We start from the raw sequence: 24,962 nt of genomic DNA, 5'->3' as shown, positions 1-24,962 counted from the left end.
GGACCTGTGTTAGTTTTACTGGGAATGGGTTCCTGATAAAAAGGAAGAGTTCCACCCTGCCCTTTCTTGCTGGGTAAACAAAGTCATTCACAAAAGGTTACATACATACTGTCTGATTCCATTTACGTAATATTTTTGATATGACATTTTAGAAATGAAGGAAAGATTAATGGTTGTCAGGGGTTAGGAATGGGGTGGATGTGATTATAAAAGAGATCCTTGGGCTGTTGGAACTACTCAGTATCTTTGTTAGAGTGGGTAGCTAGGCAGACATGAGCAGAGTAGGAGAGGAAACAGACCCTGCTCCCTTGACACCAGGAACGTTAGGTGACCATCAGGTGATGGTCAAGTGGTTGTTAAACTGTCTCTCTAAAATAATAATTGGTTGCAGCAGAGATCAGGGAAAGGCAGTCTCCCAAAAGAAAACTCCTGAAGCTGGTGATCCCTAGCTTCCTGATTGGATCTCAGGAGTGGAGTGAGTGGGCTCAATCAAGCATGCACACTAAGAGGCAAAATGGTGGAGTTTAACTGGTATATGAACATCCTCTAGGAACACTACACTGGTAAGAAAAGAATGGCTCAAGTGAGGATGCGTACAACTCTAGTAAACACACTGTGCACACAGTCCCTTCTAAGGGCTGGCATGCCATGGAGCATGTGGACAGCTCGTGCCAAAGAAAAATCAAAGGAGGGGAGACACAAAACCCCAGAAGCATGCCAACGTGTAAATCCCCAAGTCAAAGGTCAAACAGGGCACTTGAATCTCTCGAGTTGCCTGCTTGGCCTTCTTCCAAGTGTACTTTACTTCCTTTCATTCTTGCTCTAAAACTTGTTAATAAGCTCTCATGCTCAAAAATCTGCCTCAGGCTCTCTCTGCCGTATGCCCTTTGGATGAGTTCTTTACTTCAAGAAGGCAAGAACTGAGTTGCTGCAAAGCCATATGGATTTGCTAACATCTTGACTGTGGTGCTGGATATATGAACCTATACAGGTATAAAACTGTATAGCACTAAATACACACAAGCACACACAAATGAGTACAAGTAAAACTCGAAAATTCTGAATAGAACCAGCAAATTGTATCGATGTCAATATCCTGGTTGGATATTATACTGTAGTTTTGCAAAATGTTACCATTAGGGGAAACTAGGCAAAGTGCACAAGAAATCTCTCTGTATTATTTCTGACAACTGGATATGAGTCTATAATTATCTCAATAAAAACCTAAAATTTGAAAAGGAAGATGAAAATGAATGCAATCAGAACAAACTTCACAGAGGAAAATGCTTATACAAACAAAATGCAGAAAACAAACTAAATCATGATGTAAAAATAAAGATGAATAAGGAGGATACAATTTGAGGGGGAAAAAAACCTGTACATGATGTGACATAATTTGTATAAAGCATGCAGCAGAAAAATGGCTACATATATATTTAATAAAATGTTTACATTTGGATGACAGATTTGTTGGTGATGATCACTTCTGTCTGCCTTTTGGTACTTTTCTTGGTTTAACATGCATTGTTTTCATAATTGGAGGTTTCTGTTTGTTTGTTTAAAGAAAGAAACATACACAAGAACCACAGCAAACTGGCATGTCTGTTCAACAGATGAGTCTGTATTTGGTGACTTATCCTTCCTTTATTAAACCATAAAATTGCTTTATAAATGATCAATTATGGCAAAAAGAAAACAAAGATACAACACCAAACAAAATGAAATAAAAAATAGGGCTTTTCCAAATCTACTAACCGCTAAGGATACATTCCCTGGCCTCAACTTAAAAGATAAAAATGAGAAAGCTTGCTGATATCTTAGGAGTGAGTGGAAAGCAAATTAAGTTTGAATTGTTGTCAACAGTGTTATAAACGGGTCCCAATGCTGTATATAAGAGCTCTCACAATTTAATGGCTATTAGGTAGGACCGTACAGAGGCTTCCTCAGTAACAAAGTAAAGTATAAACATGTATTTTGCATAGCAAAAGTCATACAATCCTAGTTTTTCATTCCAACCCTCATCTGCTCACTACCCCTTGCCACTTATATAATACCTATGTAACCTGGTGCAAACAGCCTAGCCTAGGTCTGAGTTTCTTTATCTGTAAGATGTGCCGATAACATCTACTTCACAGGGTTATATTCATTCAATTCCACAAATACTAACTGAGAATCTACTTTTTGTACCAGAGATACAGTGATCGGAAAGATGACCATTCAATTTGTGAGAATTCAGCAAGACAAAGCCTGAGAAATTAGATAGAGAGATGATCCTCAACTGATGATAAGGTTATGTCTTCCAGTCCTACGAGGAGTTCTCTGTCTCATGCCACACACCACGGAAAGGGAAATTCTAGCCCTCTCTTGTTACTCTCAGCTTCAGTTCTAAACATCTTGCCCTACTCTATTCCTTGTAGTGGTACTTCCTCCCATTACTATGTTCCTAACCTGTAACTTGTCCATTTGCCTATGTTGGCCTACTCTGATATTAAGGACTTAATGTGTTCCTCTGACTACAACCATTTGAATTACCCCTATCTCAAACATCCTTCTCAATTCAACTCAGCTTCTGGAATCAAAAAGTCAAATGCTCTCCATGTCCCCTTTTAGTTTTGCTGAACTGCAAACTGTTTTGCATATGATTATGCAAATGCAGATATGATTCAAAGGGAGGGTCCTTTTCCATGAGAAGTAGATTATGGACATTGGCAGTCTGCGCAAATCAGTTGTCTTCATATATTGTGAGACATATAAAATTGAACATACACAAAGTAGACATTTTTATTCTCTTCAATTAGATGGTCATATAAAACCCATAGGAAGAAAGTGTTACTTAGTTGCTCTGCAAGCATAGTTAACTTGGATATTTAAGAAAAGGCCTTAGCTTTACAGTAAATATTTGGCAAATGAATGCTCATTTATATATTTAGTTTCACACAAATATTTAAGGTATGCATATATATTTTATGATCTCCACTTGAATATATGAGTACCTGACTCAGGTGGTAGTTAGAAGGCTTTTATTGTAACACATTCAATTTGATAAAGGTCTTAAGAGACATATAGTTTATAGTGCTATAAGAAGAGAGAAGTTAACCTGAGATCAGGAAGGTGACAAGGTGGCACACGAGAAAGGATCTGAGGGAAGAGTAACATTTGGACATGTAGAGGTAAGGGAAAAAAGAGAAGATTGGGTAGAGACGAGGGGAGTCAACAGAGGGATGCTGAGTAGTAGTTTGTGGCTCATGAAGGTGAACTGTGGTTGAAGTGGTAAATGAAGTGTGTTGGGGCCAGAACACGAGGACAACTACACACCTGGGAACACTGTGTATAATCTAAACGTTGAAAATATTGACGCCAGTTCCTCTGAGTTTTAGCTACAATTAAATCCTAGTGGTCAGCAGGGAATATGGAGCAAAACAAATGATCAATATACATTTCTTGCAAAATAGTACAATACAAATGATAATGTTATCTACTTATTTTCTCAAAGATATCTTTGGCTGAATGTATGTGCATACTATAGCTAATATTGTTCATTAAGAGTTAGAAAAGTTAACCTTAAGTAGAAGAAACAACTATGTCATAAATCTAACAAATTATCTGAAAAAAATTAGAGAAGGAAGTATTGCCCTAACATCACAGATCACAAAAGATGAAACAAATGGGTCTCAGAGGCTTACTGAAGTTGTGAGAACATGTGATTAGTATGAATATTACGGAAATTTGAATTATCCAAAATACTTGAAAATAAGGTACCTGGCTTACCATGGATGTGGACCTAGAAAAGAATCCAATTCTTTTTGCTAGAAAGTAGGATAGTACCTATAAACTATATATGTTCCCAGCATCTAAATACATTTCATAAAAGTATGAAGAGTACAGAGAACTCATGTAAGTCTCCAGATAGTTACAATGGGAAATTACTATAGAATACATTTTAATGTGAAAATTACAGGTAGTTATCAAATGCTTCAACATATCTCACTACAGGAATTATAAACGATAACAGGTAAATTTGATTCATACATGGCTTTCAAAAAGTGATGATAAAGTCAAAATAATACAGAAAAACGTTTATTTTGGAGACATTACTGACCTTTTTGAGGGTTGATTTTTCCTCTTCCATAGGAGAGAGATAACAAATACTTATATGATGATTGTGAATATTAAATAAGATAATGAGAATAAAGTAGCTGGAAAATATTGGTGCATAGTAGGCACACAAGAAAGGATAGGTATTACTTATATTATCATCCACATAATGTATCAAATAGTAAAAACAGAAAGCTGGATTTTTTTTTTTGTTTTTCGAGACAGGGTCTCACTCACTCTGTTACTCAAGCTGGAGCGCTGTAGCATGAATCAGGGCTCACTGTAGCCTAAACCTCCTGGGCTCAAGTGACCCTCCCGCCTCAGCCTCCTAAGTAGTTGAGACCACAGTCACATGCTACCATGCCCAGCTTATTTATTTATTTATTTATTTTTGAGACGGAATCTTGCTCTGTCGCCCAGGCTGGAGGGCACGTGGGGAGATCTCAGTTCACTGCAAGCTCTGCCTCACAGGTTCAAGCAATTCTCTGACACAGCCTCCCGAGTAGCTGGGATTACAAGCGCCCACCACCATGCCCGGCTAATTTTTGTATTTTTAGTAGTGGTGGGATTTCACCATCTTGGCCAGGCTGGTCTTGAACTCCTGACCTCATGATCTATCTGCCTTGGCCCCCCAAAGTGCTGGGATTACAGGCATGAGCCACCGCGCCCGGCCTTTATGTTTTTATTGTAGAGATGGGGTCTCCTTATATAGATCAGGCTGGTCTTGAACTCCTGGGCTCAAGTAATCCTCCTGCCTTGGCCTCCCAGAGTTCTGGGATTATAAGCATGAGCCATTGTGCCTGGCCAAAAGCTGGTTATTTGCTGATTCCTTCTACTAAGAATTATGTCTATAGACTAGACAGGACAGGACAGGAAAACAGGGAAATATGTCTGTTTTAGGAAAATAAAACTGTAGGTTGATTTTCATCTCTTTTTAAAATCTCATTTACTTGTGCAATAAATATGGTATTTCAAATGACTCTTAAGCATGCCTTCCACAGATTAGTGAAAATAAAATAAATTGCTATTTTTTAAATTATGTTTTCTTTTTCTTTGTCCTTTTCCCCAGTGAAGAAAAAAGTAACATATACCTCTTTTAACATCCCCACCCCTTCCACAGTGAGTGTCAAACAAAATCCTGGAGGTGAAAATGTCCAATAGTTTACACCTATAATAATTAGTGATTATTTTACACCTATAATAGTTTACACCTATAATAGTGATTATTTCATATCGACACCACTGACAAAACATCCTAGGATTTTAAAGAACAAAATTCAAATGTGACTCAAACATAAGAATATTATTTTCCCTTTTGTCTCTGAAAGCACTGTTTCTTTCCTCATTGAATTAGGTGACTTTAGCCCTTGTTGTGTAGGTCAATTTGTCAAGCAGCTGCAGCCTTCTTATCAGACAGAGTCACTGTCCTTGAAAAAGTGAACTAAGTCACCTATTATCAGTAGAAGACAGTCTTAACCTCAAATTTCTCTATGGCTCCTGGAAGTGAACATAAATATCTTAAATTAAGGTACTTTTGAAATATGCATCTTCCTATAGGTATTGATAGTTGCTTATTTTATCTTTAGAAATTTACAAATATGATGTAGTTATTAATACACTTAAAAGTACTTTATAAATAGAAAAGATTTACAAACATGAGGATTATTCCTGGCAGTAGTGACAGTAACCACCATATTCTTTTTAAAAATGTTTTTTACTACTATTTTATTACTCTGGGTAACTCACAGAACAGTAACCACCGTACTCTTATCTTCCGTAAGAATTCGTAGGCTCTTAGCCTGCTCCTAAGAGACTCATATAATGACACTTGACTTGAAGTTGCAAAATAACTGTGCAGTACCTTTCATGAACACAATAAAGTCACACTGAGATGTTGTTGTATGCAGGGCTTCAAAAACAGAACAAACAAAAATCCTCAGCTTCCACAGATATACAGAAATATCAAAAGGTGACAGAGTTAACCAGACCTCTGCCTATTAAAGCCACTCCTTTGATAAGGTTTCAGGTGGCCAGTACTGCCTGTTGTGTCTACTGGATTGAACTAATATCCCCGGAAGGGAATTTTGAGAAGACCAAAACCAGTCATAAGCTGTTGACTACCAACATTCCCCACCAATCCAAGCAATTCCTAGACCAGTGCCTGGCACACAGCAAGTACTTAATAAACAATATTATGACTGTTAGTTATTTTTATTAAATATAGTCTGAATTATTGCTATTAGATAGGAAAATATAACTATAATATATTCTATTTTTGTCAATTTCTGGATATTTATGGATTTTATTAAAGAGAAAATATCAAAGTACGGAAAATAACTAAAGTTTAAACATTAAAAGTAAGGGTGCTATTTTCTGCTTATTCTCCCTTTTCTATAGAACTAAAAAACAGATGCAGATCTGGCAATAATGTTCTAAATACTTGACCTTGCACAGCTCATATAAGGCAAAATGTGATCATGGTATCTCCCCTGCCAGGTAAGGAGTAGGAAAATGAGTGCCTGTTTATAAACTGCTTAAGAATAAATGGTTTTCAATTGCCACAGAAAGTCTCTCCTAGGGCACTGCAAACACACCCTTGGGATGGGGAGAAATCCAATTAAAGAACAGGAATGCAGGCTCCCAAGGAGTTTCTGCACATCTGTGGGTATGGAAACATATCTAAACACATAGAGGCCAACAACTGCAATTCTGAACCACGCCTTACAGCACCCTCCTTATTTTATTATACCTGTAAACATGGAAATCACACAATGAAACATGCCGTAATCACTCTCCATAAGTGCTGCTGTCACTTCAATATGTAATACATATTTTTACATAAATATATTTTATGAAACACTTAAAAACATATGATAAGGGGAAATATTTTGTGTTAAAATACGAAGAGGAAAGATTTTGCCTTATAAATTTTTTCTCTAGGACAAATGATCAATCATATAGTACCATGTGACCCCCTATAAATACCTGTGTGTCTGTTTATTTATTTATTTATTTATTTTGAAATGGAGTTTCGCTCTTGTTGCCCAGGCTGGAGTGCAGTGGCACGATCTCAGCTCACTGCAAGCTCTGCCTCCCGGGTTCAAGCGATCCTCCTGCCTCAGCCTCCCGAGTAGCTGGGATTACAGCCACCTGTTACCACGCTGGGCTAATTTTGCATTTTTAGTAGAGATGTGTTTCTCCATGTTGGTCAGGCTGCTCTCACACTCCCGACCTCAGGTGATCCGCTTGCCTCAGCCTCCCAAAGTACTGGGATTATAGGCATGAGCTACTGCACCCAGCCATGTGTTTTCATTTTAAACAGCTGCTATTGAAGCTAAGGCCATCCTTTGGTTTGAGTTAAATTTGATGAAGTTTTAATCAAATAATTTACACAGCTGAAAATTTTTTCACTGTAGTATATTATTCTGACTCAGAATATTGGCCCTGTCACTTAATAGCTGTATAATCACATAAAAATACCTCTCTTATCCTCAGTGCTTTCACATGTAAAAATAAGGTAATAATACCTAACTAGCAATATCAGATTACTTTGAGAATAATATAGTATAGCATAACATATGACATAATATACAGACATACACATACAGCTTTATATGTATCTAAAACTGAGTTAACACTGAGCCTTTATGGTAGCTACTAGTATGGATAGTTCACAGTTATATATAATTCTGCCATATCTTAGCATTGAGGTATTATACAAATTTCTTAACCACTTTGAGCCTATTTCCTTATGTGATGGAGTGATGAGATTGCCTCTGTTACAGGGTTATTACAATGTTTAGATGAAATGATACACATAGGAAGGCTAATGTGAAGTCCATGGAGGGCCCTCAAAACATGCAGCACGTAGCATCTTCACAGCTTAAAGGAAAAGAGATTTCTGTTGTTACTTCTAGAGTTTTAATTTTGACTCTAAGTTAGAAATTATTCAGAGAGACTTTAGGGTAACAGAAGAAACTGGCAACCAATGAATTATGTCTACCTATATATTCTCCAAATATAAAATAGAATGACAAGAACAAATAAAACTACACAAAACCCACACATTCAGCACAATTATAGACCAAGCATGTCCAAACTTCAAAATACCATAAGGAATATGGAAAAAAGCACTAAATCCCAGAGAATGATCTCACATTCCATGTTAATATTTCACATATTCAAAAAAAGAATACCTGAAACCTAACTGTACTAATAAGTGGATAAGATAATCATACTAAAGGTGGCATGTCTGTGTGTGTGTGTTTGTGTGTGTGTGTGTGAGCGGGGAAGAGGAAGGAATTAAGTGACTTTGAAAAATATAAACCAGATAAGCCAGGTGCAGTGGCTCATGTCTATAACACATCCAGCACTCTGGGAGGTTGGGGCAGCAGGACTGCTTAAACTCAGGAGTTTGAGTCCAGCCTGGGTAACATAGTGAGACTCCATGTCTACAAAAAACAGACAATTAGCCAGGCATCATAGTGCATGCCTGTGGTCCCAGTGACTTGGAAGGCTGAGAGAAGAGGATCCTTGAGTCAGGAGGATGGGGCTGCAGTGAGCCACAACTGGTCAACTGCACTCCAGCCTGGGCAACAGGGTGAGACACTTTCAAAAAAGAAAAAGAAAAAGAAAAGAAAAGAATTATTAGTACTCTTACTTGAAGTCTAAAGATAAAAAGAGCTCTACAAAAATATTGTATTCTACCCAGTAATTTCAAAATTTATATGTACTCCAGGATTGAGCAAATATATAAATATATTATGGATAATGACACTCAAGTTTCCTATTGACAGAGAGAGGAGTTTACAAATAAGAAAAGGGAGAAGGTTAGAATAAACTCTGTGGGACGGGGTTGGCATTAGAAGTAGCAATATGAAATTACAGAATAAGATATAAATAGAATAAAACAATAAGTTAAAAAGCCGGGGAATGAAGTTAAGCTGCAGAGTTTTTATCAATTTTCATTTTGCTTGTTTGTTTATGCAAATAATATTAACTTATTATAAGCTTAAAATAATGAGTTATAACACAGTATTTGTAAGACACACAGATAACCTCAAATCAAAAAACATACAACAGATACACAAAAATAAAATGCAAGAAATTAAATCATACCATAAGAGAAAATCACCTTCACTAAAAGGAAGACAGGAAAGAAGAAAAGAAGGAAGAGAAGACAGCAACAACAACAAAACAGCAGGAGTAAGTCGAGTAAGTCCTTACTTATCGATAATAACCTTGAATGGAAATGGACTAAATTCTCCAATCAAAAGACAGAGTGGTCGATAAAAAAAAAAAAGACCCAATGATCTTTTGCCAGAAACACGCTTCACCGATAAAGACAACATACGCTCAGAATAAAGGGGAAAAAAGAGATATTCCATGCCAATGGAAACCAGAAGAGCAGGAGTTGGATTGGCTCTGTGTCCCCACTCAAATTGCATCTCAAATTATAATCCCCACATTTTGGGGGAATGGCCTGGTGGGAGGTGACTGAGTCATGGGGGCGGACTTCCCCTTTGCTGTTTTTGTCATAGAGTTCTCACGAGATCTGGTTGTTCGATAAGTGTCTGGCACTTTCCACCCCCTCTCTCTCCTGCTGCCTTCTGAAGATCCTGCTTCTCCTTTACCTTCTGTCATGATTATAAGTTTCCGCCATGTGGAACTGTGAATCAATTAAACTTCTTTTCTTTGTAAATTACCCAGTCTCAGGTAGGTTTTTATAGCGTGTGAAAAAGGACTAATATAGAAAATCAGTACTGAGATAGTGGGGCACTGATATAAAGATACCTGAAAATGTAGAAGCAACATTGGAACTGGGCTGGAACAGTTTGGGTTCAGAAGAAAACAGGAAGATGTGGGAAGTATGAAACTTCCTAGAGACTTTAATGGTTTTGACCAAAATGCTGATACTGATATGGACAATGAAATCCAGGCTGAGGTGGTCTCAGATGGAGATGAGGAAGTTATTGGGAACTGGAATAAAGGTCACTCTTGCTATGCTTTAGAGATGTGTGGAACTCTGAACTTGAAAAAGATAATTTAGGGAATCTGGCAGAAATTTATAAGCAGTAAGTGTCCAAGATGTGACCTCGTTTTTTCTAAAAGTGTACAATCATATGCACAAAGACAGAGATGGAACGTATGTTTAAAAGGGAAACAGAGCATAAAAGTTTGGAAAATTTGCAGCCTAACCAGGTGGTAGAAAAACAAAAACAGAAACAAAACAAAATGTTATCTGAGGAGAAATTCAAGTCAGCTGCAGAAACTTGCATAAGAGAAGTCAAATATTAATAGCCAAGACAATGGGCAAAATGTCTCCAGGGCATGTCAGAGATCTTCATGGGAGCCCCTCCAATCACAGGCCCAGAGGCCCTAGGAGGGAAAAATGGTTCCACGGGCTAGGCCCAGGACCCCACTGCTCCTTGGACATGGTACCCTGCATTCCAGCCACTCCAGCTCCAGCTGTGGCTAAAAGGGGCCAATGCAGAGCTCAGGCCATTGCTTCAGCCAAGCCTGAAGCCTTGGTGGCTTCTACATGATGCTGGGCCTGCAGGTGTACAGAAGACACAAGTTGAGTTTTGGGGGCCTTTACCTAGATTTCAGAGGATATACGGAAATGCCTGGAGGTCCAGGCAAAAGTGTGCTACAGGGGTACAGCCCTCATGGAGAACCTCTACTAGGGTGATGCAGAGGGGAAATGTGGGGTTGGAGCTCCCACACAGAGTCCCCACTGGGGTACTGCCTCTAGTGGAGCTTTGAGACGAGGGACACCATCCTCCAGACCCCAGAATGGTAGATTCGCCTACAGCTTGCACTGTGCACCTGGAAAAGTCACAGGCAATCAATGCCAGCCTGTGAAAGCAGTCATGGAGGCTGTACCATGCAGAGCCACAGAAGCAGAGCTGCCCATGGCTTGGGAGCCCACATCTTGCATGACTGAGCCCTGGGTATGAGACATGGAGTCAAAGAAGATTATTTTGGAGCTTTAAAATTTAATGACTGCCCTGTTGGGTTTCGAACTTGCATGGGGCCTGTAGCTCCTTTGTTTTGGTCAATTTCTCCCATTTGGAATTAGAGCATTTACCCAATGTCTGTACTCCCACTGTATCTTCAAAGTAACTAATTTGTTTTTGATTTTACAGGCTTGTAAGTGAAAAGGACTCATCTTGTCTCAGTCTCATTGAGCCTCTGAGCTTGTGCTTTTCAGTTAAGGCTGGAATGAGTTAAGACTTTAGGGGACTACTGGGAAGGCATATTGGTTTTGAAAAGTGAAAGGCGTAAGAGATTTGGGAGGGGCTGGGATGGAGTTACATGGTTTGGCTCTGTGTCCCCACCCAAATTGCAACTCAAATTGTAATCCTCATCTGTTGGAGGAGTGGCTTGGTGGCAGGTGATTGAATCATGGGGGTGAACTTCCCCGTTGCTGTTCTTGTGATAGAGTTCTCATGAGATCTGGTTGTTTGATAAATGTCTGGTCCTTCCCTCCTTCTCTCTCCTGCCACCTTTTGAAGAAGGTGCTTGCTCTCCATTCTCTGTCATCATTGTAAGTTTCCTGGGGCCTCCCCAGCCATGCAGAACTGTGAGTTAATTAAACCTCTTTTCTTTATAAATTACCCAGTCTCAGGTAGTTCTTTACAGCAGTGTGAAAATGGACTAATACAGTAACTAAGACAAAATTGATTTCAAGACAAAAACTGTAAAAAGAAACAAAGAAGATCACTATGTAATGATAAAGCAAGAGGATATAAACAGCAAGAGGATATAACAGTTGTAAATATATATGCACCCAATGCTGGAGCACCCAGATACATAAAGCAAATATTATTAGAGCTAAAGAAAGACATAGGCCTTGTATTAGTTCATGTTCACTCTGCTGATAAAGACATACCCATGACTGAATAATTTATAATGAAAAAGAGGTTTAATGGACTCAGTTCCACATGGTTGGGAAGGCCTCACAATCATAGTGGAAGGTGAAAGGCATGTCTTACATGGCGGCAGGCAAGAAAGAAGGAAAAACTAAGTGGAAGGGGAAACACCTTATAAAAAGACCAGATCTTGTGAGATTTATTCACTACCACGAGAACAGTATGGGGGAAAGTGTCCCCATGATTCAATTATCTCCCACTGGGTCCGTCCCACAACAAGATGAGATTTGGTTGGGGACACAGCCAAACCATATCAGGCCCCAAAACAATAATAGCTGGAGACTTCAATACCCGACTTTCAGCATCAGACAGATTGCCCAGACAGAAAATCAACAAAGAAACATTGGACTTAATCTGTACTATAGATCAAATGGATTGAATAGATATTTATAGAATATTTACCCCAACAGCTGGAGAATATACTTCTTTTCCTCAGCACATAGATCATTCTCAAGGACAGAGTGTATGATGGGTCACAAAACAAGTCTTAAAATATTTAAATAATGGAAATATTATCAAACAGTAGCCCAATGAAGAAATGAAGACGGAAACTGAAAAATTTCTTGAAACAAATGACAATGGAAACATAACATAACAAAACCTATAGGTCACTGTAAAAGCAGGACTAAGAAGGAAGTTTACAGCTATAAGTGGCTACATCAAAAAGGAAAAAAAAACTTCAAATAACCTAACAATGCATCTTAAAGAGCTAGAAAAGCAAGAACAAATCAAATCTATCTAAAATTAATAGGAAAAAAGATATAATAAAGATCAGAGCAGAAATAAATGAATTGGAAATGAAGAAAACAATGTAAAAGATCACTAAAACAAATCATTGGGGGTTTTTTTTGTTTTTGTTTTGTTTTTTTTTTAAAGATAAAACTAACAAATCTTTGGACAGATTAACTTGAAAACAAAAAGTGAGAGAAAACCCAAATAAAACCAAAGATGAAAAAGGAGACATTTCAATCAATACTGCAGAAACTCAAAGGACCATTAGTGGCTATAAGCAACTATATGACAGTAAGTTGGAAAATCTAGAGGAAACGGATAAATTCCTAGACCCATGCAACCTACCAAGAGTGAACCATGAAGAAATCTAAAACCTGAACAGATCAATAACAAGTAATGAGACAGAAGCCATAATAAGTGTCCGAGTAAAGAAAAACCTGGGACTGGATAGGATTGGTATTATAATTCTACCAAACATTTAAAGAAGAAGAATACCAATCCTATTCCAACTATTCCAGAGGAGGAAATGCTTCCAAACTAGTTCCACAAGGCCAGTATTACCCTGACACTAAACCCAGACAAAGACACATAAAAAAAGAAAACTACAGGCAAATATCATTGATAAATAAATACTGTTCAAATGTTCCTACTACTCAACTCCTCTCAAAAGGAATTCCTCTCAAAATATCAATGACATTTTTTAAATAAATAGAAAAAACAATCCTAAACTTTATATGAAGGTGCAAAGACCCAGAATAGCCAAAGCTCTGATGAACAAAAATAACAAAACTGGAGGAGTCATATTACCTGACTTTATATTATACTACGGAGCTATAGTAACCAAAATAGCAGGGTAGTAGCATTAAAAGAGACACAAACATCAGTGGAACAGAATAGAGAACCCAGAGATAAATCCAGGCATCTACAGTAAACCCATTTTTGACAACGGTGCCAAGAACATACACTGGGGAAAGGACAGCCTCTTTAATAAATGGTGCTAGGAAAACCGGATATCCATATGCAAAAGAATAAAACTAGACCCCATCTCTCACCATATATAAAAATCAAATCAAATTGGATTAAAGACTTAACTCTAAGACCTCAAACAATGAAATTAGTAAAAGGAAACATTGAGGAAACTCTCCAGGACACTGGATGACTGGGCAAAGATTTCTCGAGTAAGCACAGGCAACCAAATCAAAAAATGGACAAATGGAATCACATCAAGTTAAAAGCTTCTGCACAGCAAAGGAAACAATCAACAAAGTGAAGAGACAATCCACAGAATGGGAAAAAATATTTGCAAACTACCCATCTGACCAGAATATATAAGGAGTTCAAACAACTATAGAAAAAAATTAATTATCTGGTTAAAAAATGGGCAAAAATCTGAATAGATATTTCTCAAAGGAAGACATATAAATGGCAAACGGGTACATGAAAAGGTGCTCAACAACACTGATTATCAAAGAAATGCAAATCAAAACTACAATGAGATATCATCTCACCCCAGTTAAAATGGCTTATATCCAAAAGACAGGCAAAAACCAATGCGGGCAAGAATATGGAGACAAAGGAACCCTCACGCACTATTGGTTAGAATATAAATTAGTACAAAAACTATGGAGAACAGTTTAGAAGTTCCTCACAAAACTAAAAATAGAGCTACCATATGATCCAGCAATCTCTTTGTTGGGTATATACCCCAAAGAAAAGAAATCAGTATATCAAAGAGATAGCTGCACTCCCATGTCTACTGCAACACTGTTCACAACAGCCAAAATTTGGAAGCTACGTAAGTGTCCATTAACAGATGAATGGATAAAGAAAGTGTGGTACATATACACAATGGAGTACTACTCAGCTATAAAAGAATGAGATCCTAAGATTTGCAACAATCAGATGGAACTGGAGGTCATAATGGTAAGCGAAATAAGCTAGGCACAGAAAGACAAACTTCACATGTTTTCACTTATTTGTGGGAGCTAAATATTAAAAGTATTGAACTCATGCAGATAGAGAATAGAAGGATGGTAATCAGAGGCTGAGGAGGTTGCAGGGGAAGTGGATGATTAATAGGTAAAAAAAAAGAGTTACAAAGAATAAATAAGACTTACTATGTGCTAGCACAACAGGATGACTATAGTAAAAAAAACTTAATTGTACATATAAAAATTACTTAAAGTATAACTTAGATTGTTTATAACTCAAAGGATAAATGCTTGAGGTGATACATGCCCCATTTATCTTGATGTGATTTTTATGCACTGCATGGCTGTATCAAGATATCTCATGTAACCCAAAAATATATACACCTACTATGTACCCACAAAAATTTTTAAAAAAAAGATAAAAAATAAAGACATGCAACGTGCAAGCTATATTAAATGTGGACCAGAAAGAAGACACTAGTGGGACAATGAATAGTATTTGAATTATGTGTAAATTAGATGATAGTATTGAAAGAATGTAGCTTTGTTATCTGAGATATTAATATTTAATGAATCTGAGTAAAAAGTATACAGAATACTTTGCATAATTTATGCAACTTTTTTGTAAACCTCAAATTTCCAAATAAAAAGTTATCCCCAGTTATTCTATTTCCTCTACCAGTGCCCAACATTCACATACTTTCATTTTTCCTGACAATTTTTTTTCCTTTTCCTTCGACGTTTTTCTCACTTATCCATAGGAGGATTGAAGAGAAGATATTGTTGTGCAACATGTTAACTAAAGATCATCACTGCTGAGATCATTACACCTCTAAGCAGAAGGCACTCGGACATGATTAGCCCATTACAAAGCACAACTGAGACTTGACCTGAGCCTAGTAAAAGGGTACCCAGAGATGGTGTTAGAGCAGACCTCATCCAGTGACATTTGCTAAACTCAAGTTTACTTCCTAGGAAGTGGTCACTGTTAACTAGGACACAGTAAAGCTATGAAGAAAGGATGCTTGTGTGAAGGGGATAAACAGAGCCTCCCTATATCTCCACTTCCATCTTCCAAAAAGCATTGTTCAGAATTAAAACATACTAATGACTTCCCTGAAATTAGTGTCATTTGCCACAAAACCGGATTCTCCTCCTGCATGTGCTAATAAGTTGAGCAGCACCACTTCCTCCTGGTAACTTAAGCAAAAAACAGAGGCAAAATAAGCTCTTTTCTAAGCCCCCATATCTAAGCAGACACCAAGTCCATGGATACTAACGCTTTAAACTTTCTTTTCTACCCTCTTGTTTGTTCGCAGCTAGTACCAAGTTCAGGGCCAGTCCAGGCAATAAGACCACTGCTTTTGTCTTCCAACTGGCATCCCTCCAGCCAGACCTTTCCAGTCCATTGTTCATGCAGAGGTCAGAGGGTTTCTCCCTAAACACAGATCTGATCATGTTGCTTCCCTGGCCACACCCTTCTGTGTTGCCTGAGCAGCACAGAAGTCAAACCTGAGCATGATACTTGTGCCCCGCCCCAGATCTGGTCTGCTTCCTTCCACTTTTTTTTCTTGGTGGCTGTTGTCTTCACACCGTACATCAGCTGGGCTAAACTCAGTTTAAGTATCACCCCTTCAGAGCAGTGAGCCTTTGCTCACTGCTTCCAGACAGTGGTTGCGTGCCCTCCTTTGACCCCTGTGTACTGTGCAGACTTTTATCACAGTGTCTGATACGGTTTGGCTGTGTCCCCACCCAAATCTCATCTTGAATTGTAGTTCCCATAATCCCCACGTGTGGTGGGAGGGACCTGGTGGGAGGTAACTGAAGCATGTGGGGAGTTTCCCCTATGCTATTCTCGTGATAGTAAGTTCCCACGAGATCTGATGGTTTCATAGGGACTTCCTCCTTCGCTCAGTTCTCATTCTTCTCTTTCCTACTGCCATCTGAAGAAGGACCTGTTTGCTTCCCCTTCTGCCATGATTATAAGTTTCCTGAGGCCTCCCCAGCCCTGCAGAATTGTGAGTCAATTAAACCTCTTTCCTTTATAAACTACCCAGTTGTAGGCAGCTCTTTATAGCAGCATGAGAACAAACCAATACAGTATCTAAACCCTTTAGGGTATCTACTTCTTTATTGATAGATCTATGTTCTCCACTGGTGTAGAGGTCCTTCACCAATTAGGTCCATTTACTGGGACCAGAATTAGAGCTTTATAGGTAGTAGCCTATTTAATTCTTACAACAATTGTATTGTATTATTATTTCCATTTTTTAGACAAGGAAATTGAGGTTATGAGAGATTTACTAACTTTTCCAAGCTCACAGAGCTAGTGACTGTTGGCCAAAAAGCCCAAACATTTTATTACCAATTGCCTTGTGTATTTTTCTGTCTCTAGAGTGTAGTACAGTGCATGTCAAATGACATATGCTTGAAGAATATTTGGTGAATATTTCACATATATTGCCCTATTCAAACAACAGTTATTAGGCACAGCATTTTTCAATATTTGAATTAAGCAGCAGTTAACATACACAGTACTATGTATTGAGACAGTGACAAATGTAAAAGATAAAGCAATGTTTTGTATTCTCTTTCAAACTCCTGATTTCTCATCTCTAATCAAATTTAATCCATGTAAAGTCACAGTGGGAAGGGGAAAAGGCTATGCTTTATTTGGTCCAAGGCTATTCAAATATTAGTGCTGTATATTTCCCTGGCAAACAGGAAGAAGTGTAGTACAGGGCCAAGAATATAGGTTTTAGAATCAGACAGAACTGGGTTTGAGTTCCATGTATCACCTTAAATTGGTCATGTGACCTCATTTAAAACAGAGAGGCTGGTTAACCACTTTGCAACACAGTTTTAAAGATTAGCATGCACATAGTACACAATCCAGGGTTCCTTCTTTTGCCCCCAATGATGCCAATGGCCAGAGGGCAAATATTGAAAGGAAAGAGCCCATTGTTCATAAGGAGAAACTCTCAACATCTCCAAGTATTTGCAGGACCAATTAAAATGGATGCTCTGTCAACTTTAATTATTTTAGGAAAAAGGACACAAGGAGTTATATCCTAACATTTCAAATCTCTTGCTCATATTGGGACAAACGTGCTGTGACATGAGAAGCAACTGGCTGGTCAGAAATCACTGTCAGCGAATTACGGCAAGCTAATAAAAATCAAACAAAAGTGCTTGGCCACTCTGTAAGGAGATCTTCCCATTATTCCAAGCAAATCATTTTGCTTGCATATCAGGGGGAAGCAGCATGGTCTAATCCTTCATCATTAATGGCAAGAACATCAGACTGAAAGTCAGGAGTCCTGGCCCTGCCATTTTAAGGGTGACCTTGGACAAGTTTTTAAAGATTTGATATTCATTTATTCAACAAATATTTATTGAGTGTGAGATCCCTGTTCTCATGGAATTTATATTCTAATGGAAGAAGAAAGAGTTCGTATAATAAATAGACAAACATAAGGACAGGCAGGAAGGAGTCAGCAGACACTGGTGAGTGATTTGTGGAGAATTAAGACAGCAATAAAACAGACCATGACTGAGGTGGTTAACTTAGGCTGTACCGTCATTGTAGAAAAGGAAACATTTAAGCGAAAATATGGGGAAGGCAGTACTCCTTTCTGGACTTCTGTATCTTTTTCTGTAAAATATGACTGCTGAACTGGGATGCTTCTGAAAGTCTCTTCTAGTTCTAGGAATCTGTGATTTCATGGCTATTGGGGATATGTGATATGGATGTGTGCACATATATTTTTAACTTCAAATATTATCCTATATTTGGTTAAGTAAATCATGACAGTGAGTCTTGGCTTTGAAGACATTTAAGGTAACAGTAAATTACTTGTAAGGATCTAAATGTAACTTGGCATACTGGACTTTTGTTGCTGTTCTCTGAGCTCTGAGAGGGAAGGGCATATTTTACTAAAAATTTGGAAATACAGTCAAACTGATTTCTGAAAAGAAGGGTTAATATGTCCTTGCACATTTCAAAGCAGGCAAAATACATGCATTTGTAATGAGGTTAGAAATTGTCTCAAACTAATTCTTCTGGTGATCACTTACAACCACAAATTCAGATATATTGAAATTTTAAAAGGTAAAACTAAGCCACATGTTCTTTTTTACATAAAAATGGGAAAAAAGTTTGAGGTGATAAGGTATGGGATTTTTTTAAAGGAAATAACCATATTTTGCCCCATATTTTTCACGCACCAGTTAGCTAGAAAATTACAAAAGCTGAAAAACTCAGATAAGCCATACCACGAGGATTAACACAACACATTCATCCCCTCCCCCCTGCCCCCATGTCCCTCTCTTTTTCCCTCCCACCCCAAGCTGGGGCATATTTCTGGAATGGAAATAAAAGCCTCTCAAACTGTTGAAAAATGAGGGTCTCTGAATTTTTAATTCTGTTAACTAATCATTAGAAAACTAGAAATTACTGTCTCTCTGAGAACCGGTGAGGTAGCAAGAACCAGAGACTGTGTTTAATTTTGCAGGAGCTGGCTGGTTTCCCAGCAACACACTGATTTGTGGGGCCACTACTTTGGGCACCTCGAGGATAATTAAATATCAAGTCTCTCTGAAGTATGCAAAGTCTGCCTAAGAGAGATAGCAGCCACACTGAAGGTACCAGTCCCACATTTTTTGGTAATTGAACATTGCAATATCATTATCTGTTCTTATCCTTACGCTGTAAGAACTCGTCTCTATCCTTAATATCACCCAAAGTATCTCTGAGAATGAAGAAGGGGATAGAGAGAAAATGGAAAAAACGAGAGCGTATACAGTCAACCCTCGGGGATCTTCTAGGTATTTGGGATATGGAGATGAAGAGTGGAGTTTAATGTATGTGAGAGAAATGATGAGGGAAGCACAATATCCTCTATCTCCTCCAGTTCAAGCTTCCATTTTATATACTGAGCAGCCAAACACATAGATGAAGAATCTTCCCCCAAATTATAAAACTAGTGGTAGAGGGAGGATGGACACATACACAAGTATCTGTCCACTAGTGCCGTCATCTTTCTACTACTCTAGTGAAAGGTAACACAATTTTTGAAAAACAATAATTTAAGAGACAATTTAAACTACGGGCATAGTTTTGTAACATACCAGAAGTTGTTGGTGTTTCCATTCTAAACGCAATTTTTCTGCATTCATTCACCCAGTAACGAGAGGTTATTTACAATTATAAGTCATATTCTGCCATCAAAAGCACCTGTCCTTCAAAATAGATTTCCATGAGTAATGCCAGACAGACACTTTTAATTTCTAAAGGAGGAGGGGGACACTCACTGATTTACTTCTTGGAGAAGACTCTAGATGAGTAGCATCATTAAGCCAGTGTGACTTTCTTATTTGTACTACCAAATATTTAACAAATCCATATCATTACCTACCAAGAACAGGGAAAATGCTCTTACATAAGGGGAAAGCATAGAGGAGAGAAAATAAAAAGAATGAGGAGGATATGAGATGACTTGTATTAGAGTCATTCAGAGACTCTTAGGAGAGATTTCCTAGAGGGCCTGAAAAAGATCGCACCACCACAGAAGAAATATTGGCGAAGTGCAGTTACACGCAGATTTGGCAAATGAGACAAAATAGTTTGCACTCATAACAATAAAGTCAGGTCAGTTTAGAAAAGTGCTTGAGAAAAAAATCTTAATTACAAGCCAAATTTCCTTAAGTTCTGCTTTTGGAAAAAAGTTAAGTTATCAAGGAACTAAAATCTCAAAAAAATTCAGAAATCCTTGAACTCATATAAAAGTTACAACTTGTTTCTTGAGTAATTAGAACATTGAGAAAAGCTTAAAAGAAGAAATAGCAATGATACTTATTTATGAAGAGCTCGGGTTCAAATATCAAAGTGTATGTTCTAGTGTTTCAACATGTCAGATAATATGGACATTTTCCCCTTTTCCCAACTTGTACACTGTTTCCTAAGTATCTTTAGAATATTAGGAATCTGACACAACATAAAGCAAGGCTCTAACCAGAGAAATCAGCCTCATTATCCTGACAGGAAGGTGAAACTGACTGAAGTTGAGAACTTGAAAAGTGAAGGTGTGAGGAAAGTACATAACTGTAGTCACGTTCATTTGCTTCAGGACCAGAATCAGAACCTAAAGTTCCACATAGCAAAACTAATGTGACCTATTTTAGGGTTTACCCCAGGGATGCCACATGAACCTTCGTGTTTGCTGAAAACAAGTACATCTCTAACTTTTATGCCCCGTACCTGGAACAGAGCTCACGGCCTATTGCCTTCATGTTCCCAGCCTGCTCTTTAAAAAAAACGGCAAGTGGCTTCCTCAAGTAATACAAGGCAAAATGTTGAGACTGAACATGTTAAGGTAACAGTGCTTCAGAGAGAGTATGATTCTGACATTTATGACTTTTTAACTACAATCCACTTCAGTGATTTGACAAGAGTAGAGAATCTTTGATAGATCTATCTTTTTTGAATCTCAGTTTCTCTAACTCTGAAGAGCAAACAATAGTATTGACCTCTTCATCTCACAGAGGAAATAAGACTATATCTGATAATGATTACAAAGATATTCTGTGATGAGCCCCAAGATATTCTTAAAATCTGAATCATTTTTTAAAAGAAATTTATTGTTCCTTGGATGTGGTAATAACCATATAAATTATAAACCTGCTTTATAATTAGACAGTAGAATAAGTTGGAGTTAGACTTCTAGGAAACTCTTTTGCAATGGGGATTATCTGGGAAGTCCTAGTTGCTAACACTTATTGACATGATGGCCTAACCCTGCTCGCTAAAGCACGTGATTAAGGTTACTGACTCCTGGACCCTATGGCCTCAGGGTGCATCAATTTAGAATTTAAGCCAAACTTCAACAGCCACCATATTTCTTTGATTTAGGAATTAGTATTCTTATTTATTCAATCAATAAGGATTCAAACTCTGAGTATGTGCACAGGATACTTAGGGTCAAAAGATGGTAAATATATCCTCTAGGGCTTCAGTTTTCTTTTCTTTTTTTTTTTTTTTTTGAGACGGAGTCTCGCTCTGTCGCCCAGGCTGGAGTGCAGTGGCCACATCTCAGCTCACCGCAAGCTCCGCCTCCCGGGTTCACGCCATTCTCCTGCCTCAGCCTCCCGAGTAGCTGGGACTACAGGCGCCCGCCATTTCGCCCGGCTAGTTTTTTGTATTATTTTTTTTTAGTAGAGATAGGGTTTCACTGGGTTAGCCAGGATGGTCTCGATCTCCTGACCTCGTGATCTGCCCCTCTCGGCCTCCCAAAGTGCTGGGATTACAGGCTTGAGCCACCGCGCCCGGCCACGGGCTTCAGTTTTCATGGTGGTGGGAAAACAAAACTTTTAACAGTAATTAATAATGATAATAATTATAAATAATTAAGGCTCAAATATATGGAATTCAAGGTTCCATTAAGCTTGCAATGGTTAGAGAAGGTTCTAGAGAGAAGATGGATTGAGTGAGTCTTGAAGTACAGTATGAAGAAACTAAGATCTTGTGTCTCTGCTACATTACGTCCTTCTAAATATAGGGAGAAGGGACAGCATTTTAGTACCTGGGCAAAGCACGAAGGAAATGAATTAGCTAAACTGTTCACCATATTTCCATTCAGATCTGCATTTTTCCTGGGCAAGAGTAAGCCACCATAATTAACTGATACTGTGAACCATCCTATCTCCTATTAAGAGAAAAATAATGTACACGTGTTTCTACATGTAATCTACCATGCATACGCATGTTCAAGCATATGGAAAAATAAAAATTAACTTTGTTGCACATATTCAACTACTAAATAGCTGACTGATAAATATATTGGAAAGTCTGCATTACCAAGATTATCCAGTTGACAGTTGTTTAAAGAAATGAAGAACTGACCTCCAATTATTGTTTTTTTTTTCCTTTTGAGATGGAGTCTCACTCTGTTGCCCAGGCTGGAGTGCAGTGGTGCGATCTTGCCCATTGCAATCTCTGCCTCCCAGGTTTAAGTGATTCTCCTGCCTCAGCCTCCCGAGTAGCTAGGACTACAGGTACGTGCCACCACGCCCGGCTAATTTTTGTAGTTTTAGTAGAGATGGGGTTTCGTCACGTGGGCCAGGCTGGTCTTGAACTCCTGGCCTCAGGTGATCCTCCCACCTTGGCCTCCCAAAATGCTGGGATTACAGGCGTGAGCAACCGCATCTGGCCTAATTATTGTTAGTAAGAAAAATAATCATTCAGACACTCCCTTACCTGTTTCTGGGGCCAGGAGGCTTTGAGAATGGCTTCAGTTCTAAAGAAGACGAGGAGCTTGCTGTCCTCCTCAGTCAGGTGAAATGATTGCCCCAAAATCTGTAGCACGTGAATGCGGGGCCGCACCGGCCAGGCGTCATCAGCACAGAAAGGCCGCAGCCACTCCAGCAGGTCCTCAGGGGAAACCAGCTCCTCACTGCAGGGCAAAATCCAGAGGTATCTGTAAACTCCTAAGCCTTTTATTTTCCCCCTTCCAGTAATCAAATGTGGTCACTGACCTAACACTTGTTTGTTGGATGACTTCATTTTTTTCCTCTTGAAAGGAAAAATTTTGGTTTTTAAATGGCTTACAGCAGGTATTTAAAACCTATGTAAAATGAATGTAATTTTTAAACAGTATCATATTAAAATGAGTTATATAAAGCAGATAAATATCCTTGGCTAGTTTGTTTCAAAATTTAGTAAGTAGTAAGGCTTATTTCTGTTAGTGATACCAATAGTGCAAGGCTGCATTGTAGTAATTTTATATATCTGATTACTCGTTGACAATAATTAAGCAAAGTAGGTATCGTAAGTTACTCTTTACAGCTGAACCAACAAACTTCAGGGAAGTGATATAACATGCTCACACAAATGTATAGTAGTGTTGTATGACCCCAAAGCTCCAGTTCTTTCTACCATTTTCCCCAGATGATTAGAATTTCAATATGCCATTAGAGGATCAAATTTTATACTACTCTAAAAGTGAAGTATGAATGCTTGCTTATTATAGGACTGTGAAGTTTAAAATGATTCAGAAAAGGGGACAACAAAGTTTGTACAACATTCCATCTACTACTGGAATCTCTTTTCTTGTAACCCCAAATGAATATCTTATTTGATTATGTCAATGGATTATTTATCCATAACTCTTAAGGGGTTATCCATAGAGAAGACTCACTCCCACATGGGCCTGGAGATCCCATGCTAAAGCACTGAATTATACAGGTTTTGTTGTAGCCAGATCCTTATAAGGCTTTTAGCTATAAATCACCTAGACTGAGTCTCGGTCTAACTTAAATCAAATTCCATGCCCTAATAAGATTACAAGCCTTTTTTTTTTTTTTTTTTTTTTTAACTTCTGAGAAGAATAAAATTCTGCAATGCCACTGAGTATGTCTTTCAGTATGTATTATTTCATATACTTGTCAAATATGATCTTATGGCAATTTAAAAGAATTATTTGTATTTAAGAATAAATGAAACTACAAAATTTTGTGGATAATTGGTTTAAGAATTTCGTAAATTCAGCAACTCGGTTGTTAATTTTACCTATAAGACTTTTAAATATTTATCAGAAATGGAAACAATTCAGGTGCAAAAATAGAATACTACACCTATTTCTGGTGAACTTTTTGCAAAGTAAACAGACAGTACAGTGTAATGAGTGTAATGCAAAGACCATTAAAAAAAAAATCTGATGGACCTAACTGAATCCTGGCTGCAGACTTTCCTAAGAACTCTAGATAAAATCATGAATATTATCCTTCCCAGGTTATAGTGACACGGATAAAGGTCCCAAGAGTGTGTCACCCGGAGTCTGTGAAACCAAGATAACATATACAAAGCACCTAGCAAATTATGTGGCACAGAGGAAGTACTTAATAAATAGTAACCATCATTGTCATAATAACGATCATCACCATAATTATCAGCATCATCAAAGCGCTATAGTTTGTGCTTAATGATACAGAGATAAAAATTATATGGTCTCTGCCTTCAAAGAAATAATAATACCATGGAACAGCAAGACTTTACAAGTGACTATTATCCAAATTACTAATATAAATGTGAACAACTCTTCTGGATGAAGAGTGAATAGAACCAGGAAAGGCTTCAGAGAGGACATGGCATCTGAACAGGATCACAAAGGATAATTAGAATGTATATAAATGGAAGTGTGGGAAAATATAATCCAGACAGAGAACAGCAAGAAAAAAACAGCAAAAGATTTCAAAGGACAAAGAATGTTCCGGG

General features: G+C 38.0%; 1 protein-coding gene across 3 annotated transcripts in view; it reads right to left on the bottom strand.

Annotated features, from left to right (window-relative positions):
- The window catches only part of NBAS (NBAS subunit of NRZ tethering complex), a 394,766-nt gene that overhangs the window by 28,359 nt on the left and 341,445 nt on the right, over positions 1 to 24,962 (bottom strand). For all 3 annotated transcript variants that reach the window (XM_050754036.1, XM_050754037.1, XM_050754038.1), the window contains one exon: positions 22,947 to 23,142. In XM_050754036.1, the coding sequence (XP_050609993.1) occupies positions 22,947 to 23,142 (196 nt within the window). The remainder of the gene's footprint in view (positions 1 to 22,946; positions 23,143 to 24,962) is intronic.

The sequence above is a fragment of the Macaca thibetana genome, chromosome 13, assembly GCF_024542745.1.
Source record: "Macaca thibetana thibetana isolate TM-01 chromosome 13, ASM2454274v1, whole genome shotgun sequence".
In the NCBI taxonomy this organism is placed as follows: Eukaryota; Metazoa; Chordata; class Mammalia; order Primates; family Cercopithecidae; genus Macaca; species Macaca thibetana.
This window is presented reverse-complemented; position numbering and strand designations above follow the sequence as displayed.